The sequence below is a fragment of the Desmodus rotundus genome, chromosome 7 (genome assembly GCF_022682495.2).
Source record: "Desmodus rotundus isolate HL8 chromosome 7, HLdesRot8A.1, whole genome shotgun sequence".
NCBI classification, from domain to species: domain Eukaryota; kingdom Metazoa; phylum Chordata; class Mammalia; order Chiroptera; family Phyllostomidae; genus Desmodus; species Desmodus rotundus.
The window spans coordinates 112,422,389-112,432,159 of record NC_071393.1 but is presented as its reverse complement, the minus strand read 5'-3'; the positions used below and the strand labels follow the sequence as shown (position 1 = coordinate 112,432,159).

The 9,771-nt window shown below is 55.5% G+C and overlaps 1 protein-coding gene across 1 annotated transcript in view; it reads right to left on the bottom strand.

The window, feature by feature from the left end:
• Positions 1–2,538: 2,538 nt before the first annotated feature.
• Positions 2,539–9,771, bottom strand: part of GALNT16 (polypeptide N-acetylgalactosaminyltransferase 16) — a 79,530-nt gene continuing 72,297 nt past the window's right edge. Inside the window, exons 14-16 of the mRNA XM_024567977.4 lie at positions 9,021–9,162; positions 8,215–8,337; positions 2,539–4,727 (exon numbers count right to left, since the gene is read on the bottom strand). Of these exons, the coding sequence (XP_024423745.2) occupies positions 4,590–4,727; positions 8,215–8,337; positions 9,021–9,162 (403 nt within the window). The 3' untranslated portion in view covers positions 2,539–4,589. The remainder of the gene's footprint in view (positions 4,728–8,214; positions 8,338–9,020; positions 9,163–9,771) is intronic.

The window sequence follows — 9,771 nt, the reverse complement described above, 5'->3', positions numbered from 1 at the left end:
GAACACCTTTGGTCATTTGTATTCACTTCCTCTAGATAGAATCACTCAGTTTTCCAGGCCATGTGGCCCCACCCTGTCTCTCGTCCTCCACAAACAAAGAAAACAGGGCCCTGGAGGAGTGGTCACTGGCTCAAGAAGCAGAAGGCACGTCTGTTTGAGTTCCATTTGGGTTTGAACAATTCCCAAAGCAAGATGACAATTGGTCTATATCACCGTGACGTGGTGGGCACTGGGGCGGAAAGCCTGGGCCGCTCAGTACTGGCCCTCTGAGCTGCCAGCTGGGCTACTAGGACCAGCTGACCTCACCAGTCCTCACCCTGCCCACCCTCCACCCAGCCAGAGTGTCCTGTAGCCCCCAGGCTATAGGGGGCCCCACTTTGCTGCTCCCCTAGCTTCTGCCTTCCCGCAGCTTCTATCTTGTGGCATTATGGTTGCTGGCTCATGGTCTATTCCCCTGCTACAATGTTAGTTCTTAGGGCGAGGACAGCTTCTATCTTGTTTACGTTTCTGTCATCGCCCCAGCGAAGTGCCGAGCATGGGACAGGCCCTCAGAAAATCTATGTTAACAATAGCGAAGACACTTGCTTACTAAGCATTGAGAAAGGGCCAGATGCTTTGCAGTCATTGACAAACCAGTCCCCAGAAAACCCCTCTCAGGCTGTGAGTACCCCCTTCTTATGGGTGAGGAAACCAAGGCTAAGAGAGGAAATAACTTATTTAAGGCCTCGGAGCTAGTCAGTGGCAGAGTGGGATGGATCCATCCCCGCTGATGAGGTCTCTGGAGTCCATGCTCCTAAGACCCTCTTCCCGAACTCCACGGGGTTGAATTCCACAGCAAAGGACTGTCCTCAGGTGGCTCTGGGCCTCAACGCCCTGGGCTACCCTGGCCTGGGAGGGGAGAGGGCCCCTCCCTCTCCTGCCTCTACATCTGTGCTGAGTGCCTGGCAGCGAAGACCTCTTCAGAGGAAACTCCCTCGGTCCCCTCCCTTCCAGAGCAAACTGCCTCCGAGCAACACAGGGGACACACAGAAATACCAGACTTTGAGGACATTGTCGGGAATGAAGCGGAGGACATTACGAAGACCAGCCTTTCCCTTCCAGGTTTCCTTTGCAGTTCGCCTGGTGGGAGAGGGCCACACCCTACTCCGTGCTAGAAGACACTCCACAGGCCTGGGAGGGGCAGACCCCTCGGAGCTGCCAGGGTTATTTCTCCCGACCATAAAGGAGGTGGCTGAAGGGCCGGGGAAGAGCCTTTGTGAAAGTCACAGGGGCCCAGGGATGGAGCAAGCCCTCACTGCTGGACAAACAGGAGGCTGGCCCCATAGTGTCCCTCCCACCCTCCCCACCCCAGGGCGCTCTGGGAGGCTCCTCTTCAGTTGGGTTATGTAAGGCCAGTTGTTACTGGCCAGCCCAAGGGCGTTTGCTGATTCCTCCAGGAGCTTGTGAAAGGCTAAGGCCTTAGTTTCCTGGGAAAAAAAGGAGGGGGGTTGAGTGGGAGAGGAAATGGGCCTTGGAGTGGTAGGTTTGGAGGGTGAGAGTGTGCCTCAGAAGAAGCAGCACCAGAGCCCTTCAAGGTGGGAGGGAAAACAGGCAAAAAGTGGACAGATGGCCCAGCCTAGCCAGGAGGGGGCCCAAGACAGTGGGCAGTGGTCTGCGCTCCTCGAGAGGACAGACGGATGCACAAGGACTGCACCAATGTGTCCGGCTGTAAATTGCCACCTTTGCTCAGCTTAGCCCAAGCTGGGCTCTGCAGCCACTCTGCGTGCTTGGAACCGTCACCCGCCAGCACTCTGCTCCAGGCCCCTCCGGCCTGCGGTCCTGAGTGCTGGGGGATCCAGATGAGCAGCCCTGAGACAAGGTGGGGACAGGGACGGAAATGACTGCATTCAGGAGTGGTTTAGTCTTGCACTGGCCTGCCCACTACAGTTCTGAAGTGCACCGAAGTGTTTATTTCTACCTGGGTAGGTTCAGCTTCTGATTACAGAAATGGAGGGGCTTTCCATTGGTTTCCATGGAAACAGTAGGCAGAGCCTCTGCTACCCCATCACACAAAGCTAGGCTGGCGGGACTCTTTCTGCAATTACTTTACTGTTTCTACCCAGGAAGATGGTCCCACTTGCATTTTACCACCACCTTCTTGTGTGGTGGAGGCGAAAGGCAGTTCAACGGGGTCAGCGCTGGCGTTCAGGGAAGGAGAGCATTGGCAAAGGCAAGCATTTGGAGAAGCCCCTCGGTTTCCATTTCGAAGCCCCAAGTAGCATCCCTCAGTGAGGTCACAGGAGCCTGGGTTCTGGTCCCAGCCAGCCTCAGTGGCAGGGCCACCTGCTGGCTCCCGCTAGCACAGCAGCCTGTCGTCCAGGGATCCCTGGGCTACCACGGGCAGGTAGGTCAAGGAGCAAGCTCTCAGGTGCAGGACAGCATGAGCATGCTCAGTTTCACTTTTATAGAACAGAGGCCCCAATTTCCCTGTGAGGCCAGGAGGGTGGCGCGGAAAGGCTCTATTCTGGAGTCAGAAAGGAAGGTGCTGGTGCACGTGTATGTGTGAGAAGTGGTTTTATTCCAGGTGTGTGTTTCATAAAGACGGGGTCCTCGAGGACAGCTAGTGGCACATGCTTTGGTCAAGAAGAGGAAAAGCAAAAACAATAGGGCTGAGTCCCACAGAGGATAGCTGGCAAGGGCCGCGCCTGGTCTGACCACAGGGAAGGAGGGGCCTCTCCAAGGCTCTCTGAGCAGCAGCCCTCTTACATTCAAGGGAAGCCCCCACTCCCCATCCCCAAAGTCCACACTGCCCAGCTGGGCGGACACGCGCCACGGAGATGGCAGAAGATGAAACATCACAACAGAGGATGGAAGAAGTGTGGCCCCCGTGCCGGTGAGTCCACGGGGTGCACGCTGGGACACAGGGCCACTGCCAAGAGGATGCCAGGGAAAGCCAGGGGGTGAGAGGGCACATCCGAGGACCCTCCTGGCTGGGTGCTGCGGACCAGGGACCCTTGGCTCCTGGCCCCAAGGGCTGCATGGAGGGATCAGGTGACAGCAGTTTAGGCACACCTGGGAGGGAGATGGGGATGGCAGCTCAGGTGGGTGGTAGCTCCAATCCAGAGCAGGGGTTCAGACCCTTTGGGGATCAAGGACCTCTGCAGGCAGCAATGGGAAGTCCATGGGCCTTCTCTCCAGGAAAACGCATATATGCACACTCACGCACTATTTGCAGGGACAATTTCAGGAGATTCCTAGGCCCTCTGGAATCCATAAACTCTGCTGGTCTCAGGCTGGTTTTCTTTGGGAGGGGGACCCCTAGGGGTCTTGGTACCAGCAGTCTTTTGCCCGAGATCACACTGCCTGAGCCAGGGCGGTGGGAAAAGAGGAACACAGGGAATAACCGAAGTGGTTCCAAGACCAGGCCATGGGGTGGGGAAAGGCCCAGGGGCTGTGAGAAGTCACTGGGACCTCTCTACTCAATCGGGAGCCACCAGCCAGCCTCCCACCACTGCACCGACTGACCCCTGAGGGCCTCCCTGCTGTAGCGGGGAGGGGTGAGGACGAGACTTAGCTGGGATGACTCACTCCCCTGTGACTGAGGGAATGTCAATGCTCCAGAAAGCAGGTCCTGTTCTTACGGGCCACCCTGGGTCCATAATTTGGTATTTACAAAGGGAATGGCTTTTGAGAAAGCAGTTTCAAAAACCATGAATGAGGACGGGGCAGCTCAGTGGCGCATGGCAGCCGCCTGTCCTTATGGGGTCCTCAGGGCGGGCCCAGGCAGTGGACAGGGCACCTGCAGGTCATTAAGGCCCGAAGGAGAGGTTTTGTCCTGACACATGGCCGAAGAGAAGTGGGGCCTATTTAGTAAACTGTGTCCCAAGGCTGCTCCTGAAGATCGCCCTGCAGCCTCCTGCTGAGAAGACCAGAGCACAGGACCAGAGGCACAGCGCCCCAGGGCTGGTGCAGCATGGGAGGATTAGGTCCCTGGGAAGAGACCCACTCTTTGGGTGATATGCTGCTTTTCCATCCATGTCCTTCTACAAATCACCCATCCTTCCCCCTGGATCCCATCCCTCCCACACCCAACCCAGCACCTGCCTGGGACAGGCCACCGAGCTTCTCTTCCCCTTCTGGTTCTCTGTCCACTCCAAAGGCTGCCCCTCTCCTCCCAGCCTCAGGCTCTCCATCTGCACCACCCATGTTCTTTCCCCATGCATGATCCCACAAGCAGGCCCTGTGACACAGTGGGGACCCTGTATGGGCTTCTGCCCTTGTTCTCCCCAGCCAACAAGGTGAGGGTCCCCAGGAGGCAGAAGGGAGGGGACCAAGGGTGAGGGCACTTGCCCAGTCTCTGCCCAGCAGCAGTCCAGCATCCGGACCTTCTTCTGTCCCAGGGTGAGGGCGGGTTGGCAGCCGGGGCATCGGGCATGCCCCTGTGCCCCCGTACAAGCTTTGGAGAATGGTGTCTCATGGCAGGGGTGTTTGCTGATGGTTCCGGCAGAAATGCGAGGAGATGGGAACGGCCCGCTTTACACTCCCCCACCCTAGCCCCCTTCCAGTCCCGAAGTCTCATGCAAAAGGTAGTGGAGGCTCCAGGGCCACCGTCATGTGTGCGGCAGCAGCTGCCACTGCTGGGCCGGGGCGTCAACCTGGCACTTGCTGGTCAGCAGCTGGGTGGATGTGGCCTCCAGGCAGAGGCCGCTGACTGAATGTTGGATAAAGGAGGCTTTTCTTCTCCATCTCTGCGGGGAGAAGAGGGGGAGGAGGCAAATGAGGAGACAATGATTAAAAATAATAACACACATCTTCGTTGCACATGTGTATAAGTGGCCCTGCATATACCCAGGATGCCCCAGCCCGCCCCCATTTAAACAGTGTGTGTGTGTCCCTGACATAAGAGCCACACCCCTCCCCCCAGCACACAAGCGCTAAGCCTGTGCCTCCCAATGCACTCCTGCTCTGTAGTTTGGCATGAAGTTGCTGGCTAGATCACAGGTGCACGGGCTGCATCGAATACAGAGATATATTTTGCCTGCACAGTGTTAACTTAAAATTTGGCTTAGTCGCCACATAAAAATCTGCATTTCCAGCTTCCGTTCAGACATGGCTCGGTGTCTTTTGTGCCATCAGCTTGTTGGGGCTGAGGGGCTGCTCTCTGCTGTAAATGGACCTTTATCTCAGTTCACCTGAGTCCCGCCTGGGCTTCCCCACCGGCTTCCTAGAGACACTTGAGTTTGGGTTCCTGGACAGGTGAATCTTCGACCCCTTTAGACAAGGGTTCTTCCTGCAGCTTGAAGCTGCGGCCCTTGCCTATCGCTGTGCCAGTTGCTTACACACCTTAGTGAGAACTGGCCGCCATCTCAGCAGAAAGGAAGAGGGAGGCCAGCGGGCTGGTGGGGGTGCTTGAGTCCCCTGTAAGAGTTATGAAGGGGCTCCAATGTCAGTACCTTCACCTCCCGGTGCCTCCCCTTCCCCAGGGTTGACAAGGGGAAGGAGAGTTGTTCCAGTAGAACATTTTGGAAATGCCTGGATGGAGGGTGAAGTGTGGTTTGGATGCTTGGTCTATTTTTGGCTTCTTTACTATTTCCCTCCCATGCATCCATGTCCCCTCTTCCCATATCCACCTTGTCTTCCCTAAGGAGTGGGGAGTGTTCGTGACCATGTGGATGGAGCCCACAGGGCTCAGAGGGGTAGGGGCCATGTTTTTTTAGCAGGTAGGAGAAGGGAGGTGAGCTGCACACAGCTTCGGGTACAGGGCTGCAGGGGGGCATGGGGTGGGCAGAGAAGGGAACCAACTTGGGATGTGCACACAGGGTGAAGATGGGGTGTCAGAGTCTGGATCCCCCTTGGGAACACAGTGCTATGAGACTTGGGGTTGAGAACCAGCCCCTCTGGTCCATGTGGCCTCAGCACAGGGGGTGTCCCTGGCCTAAAGGTTGGGGTAGTGGGTGGGACAGGGCCTTTCGTCCCTCTGAAACTCACAGCATCCTATTGCCTATGCTTTTCTAGTTTGACCTCCTGGAAAGGGCTGGCCACACCCTCCCCAGCTGAGCCTTGCTGGACCACGTCCTTTCATCCCTGTGGCCAGCATGATTCGCACATTCCCTGACACGAGTAGGCACCCAATGCAGTTTTGTTTTATGAAGAATGAATGTACGGATGAGTGAATGAATGACCCAATCCTTAGGAGGTGCTCCCCCAATCACAGGATTCCCACTTCTTACCAGTACCATTAGGCACAGTCTCAGGGCCTCCCCAAACCCCCGGCCACTCGGCTTGGGGCCTGGCCGGAGAAACAGAGTCCCCTCACAGGACTGTCCCATCTGTACCGTCTTGGTTCTTGCAGACTCCTTGTGAGGCAGGCAGGGGAGGAAGCCCCTCATTTTATAAGGAGAGTACTCAGGTTTAGAGAGGTGAGGGGGTACCGAGCTGGGACTTGCTGACTCCATCACACTGGCTCAAATGCAAAGGGGATCTCTTTGATACCTGACCCCCAAGTGACCTTGGACACGGGAACAAAGGGAACCAAGAAGGAAGGCCAAGGTTGGAGAAGGCACTGGCAGTAGGAGAGACTCTCATCCTGTCCTCCTGGGGGAGGGGGCCCAGCTGCCCAGGGTGCTACTGGGGGCCTGGCAGAACTTGCGAGAGCAGAATGAGTGGGGACAAGGCTGGGTCAGCACAAAGGGGAAAACGGATGCTTTAGCCCCTGGGAAGTATTTGCGTAGTGGCTGCCCTGGGAGCTATTTCCCAGCTCCAGCCTCAGCAAGGCAGGAGGCCCTGGCTGGGGAGCTCAGTTGATTGGAGTGTCATCCCAATATGCCAAGGTTGTGGGTTCAATGCCCAGTCAGGGCACATACAGGAGGCAACCAATGAGTGCATGAATAAGTGGAACAACAAAATAATGTTTCTCTCCCTCTCTAAAAATCAGTTAAAAAATAAAAGACAAGGAGGGAGTGAGAATGGGCTTAAGATTTGACAATCAGAGAGTTCCACGCTCTAGGAAGGGGGCCTCAGGACTCGTTCACTGAAGGGTCAGGGGCAGGCAGCCTTGGCGGGGAACAGGACCAGCTGCACCCCTCCAATCTGAGAGTGCTTCAGAAATGTCTGGTGGGCCCAGCAAGCAGGCCACGGCACACGAATCTCTCAGATCCAGCAAGGAGGGGATTGGGCTGCTTTTCCAGGTAGAATAGCAAACTGCCAGTCATCCCTAAAGAGCTGACCCAGGCAAACAGAACAGGGTGGGAGGAGAACCCTGCAGGCTGAATCAGACAGCCAGGCAGCCAGCCCCTCGCCCCTTGTACTGCCCCACAGTCTGGCAGGAGTCAGACAAGGGATGGCTACCCAGAAGGGGCAGGCAGAGGAAGAGCTGGAGCAGACCTCTGGCCTTCGTGTCCCAGTTCCCAAGCAGAGGTGTGGCCAGGTAGGGAGTGACAGACGAGGGAGCCAGGCTGACTCTGTCCCTGGCAGCTACATCCCCTAAGCAAGTAACTTCATCGCTAGGACCATCAGCTTCTTCCTCAACAAGTGGGCCTGACCTGCCTCCCCGGATTAGTGGAGACAGGGAGAGAGAGAGTGTTTGACAATTGGAAAAGGCAATAGTCACATAAGGCTGGCATGACAGCTTGGAAGTCACTGTATCTGGATTTCGGTTTCCCCAGGCAGCCAGCAGTCAAGAAATACTTACTGAGCACCTACTATGTGTCAGAATAAGACTGTGGGCTCTGGGATCACACTTACCTAGGTTTTAATCCCAGTCCCACCCCATCCCAGCTGTGTGATCTAACATACGTCTCTTAAGTTTAGGGAGCCTCGGCCTTGTGACCTACAAAAGGGGGCTAGTACGAGCGCCTGTGCCACAGCGTTGCTGGGAGGAGCAGAGATGATCCATGTAAAAGTCCTAGCGCGGGCCCTCCATGAAACTAACACTTATTTTGGCTGTGGCGGTTGTCACAGGCTAGGGACAGTGTTGACAAGACAAATAGTTGCTGCCCTCATTCACCTCACAGGCTGGTAGGACAGACATTTAACAAATATTTACCTGAAGGACTTCCTCATGAGTAAAATCACAGACTTGACCTTGGTAATGACTTGGGTCTGCACAGCTCCTTATTCTGGAGGGTTTGAGTCTGTATGTCTCAGCCTGGGGCTCCCCTGCCAGGGGCTGCCTTCCCCACTCTGTGTCCTCCTGGGGCTGCTGGCCATCCTGAGCCCAGGGTCAAGGAGGCTTACCTGCCTGCCTTCTCTCAGGTTGCACGCCTGTAGTGTGACCGGGGAGCCAGGGGAGACGGAGGTGGAGGTGGCAGTCAGGCACTTCCCCTGCTGCTGGATGAGATGGTCACTGAACAGCCATGCCTGCAGGGCAGCAACCAGAAAGGCTGAGTCCAAACGTACAGCAACAGATGGACAGATGTGTGGATGGGTGATAAGGCAAATATACTATGTATTTTGGTAAAATTTTCTACTAATAGGGGTGGGTGCATGGGTATTCATTGTACAATTCTTTCAACTTTTCTATATACTTGAAATTTTTCATAATAAAATATTGGGGCAGCTTGGCTGGAGCTGGCTAGAGGGCAATGGAGAAGGTACCAAGGGGCGCTGGGGAGGGGGTGAAAGACAGGACTTGAACCAGGGCAGGCAAGAACCCTGTCTGTGACGGGGGCTCCATGACCGGCACCAGTCATGATGTGGTGCATGGACACTCATGCTTTGCACACACATGCACATATAAGAGTCCTGGATGCCCTGTGCTCATCACATCAGCTGACCCCAGCTATATCCCAGGAGAGAGCTGGGCGCTGTTTGGGCAGCATTTCTCCCTCATGAAGCAGAAAGCGGGTGGTGCGCAGAGGGCAGCTGTGTCACAGGCTGGAAAGGAGGTGGGAATGTGACAGGAGCAGACCCAAGGAGCAGGGTGGGAGGGGCTGCCCTGCAGGGTCCCTGGGAAAGTGGATTTGTGGAGAGTGTAGGCAGAGACAGGAGGAGGATGAGCAGAGGAAAGCCCCACGCCCCACTCTGGGACCTAAGCAGCTTACCTGGGGTGCTGGGGGGTTCTTGGCAGACCCTCTGCAGATCCCCACTCCAAGCAGGAAGTTACCAGCAGTGTCCTGGCCCTGGGATTCTAAGCAGTTAACTCCTTGCTTAATGATGCCAGGGAGCACTTCCTTCACTGGGACCCTGAGAGGAAAGGCGGGGTCAGGCTTATTTTCTGCCCATCTTGGGCTTACCCACGCTTACCCAGAGGGCAGCTGCAGTCAGCTCCCTGGGCACCAAGGTCTTAGTGGGGAGGAACACGGCGGCGGGGGGGGGGAAGCAGGCGTAGCTAGCACGGTGTGGGAGAAAAGGGGAAAGGGACCAGGGATTCCTCTGGAAAGACAGGCCTGGGCCCCACTGGGTTCTGAGCAGCTCCGGGAGCCCCAGGGACTAGCCTGGAGGCTGGGTCTGAGAGGACTCTGGTGGGGAGAAAGCTTAGGCCAGAAACCCAGGACTCCGCAGTCCAGAAAGAGGAGAGCCTGGGGAGCAGCTGGGACCTGAATGTGGGCTCAATGAGCAATCTCAGAATGACGGGGAGGGGTCGCTTGAAAGAGGCAAATTTAAAATGCACAAATATGAAAATGTGTTCAATCTCACTAACAGTTAAAGAAATACATATTAGGGGGTTAGCACTGTTTGTTTACTATATGTGTATATATTGTGCATTTATACATTTATTTACATATAAAATATACTTTATATATAAAAGAATATATATTTATATGTATGCACATAAATATATGTATTTAGTAT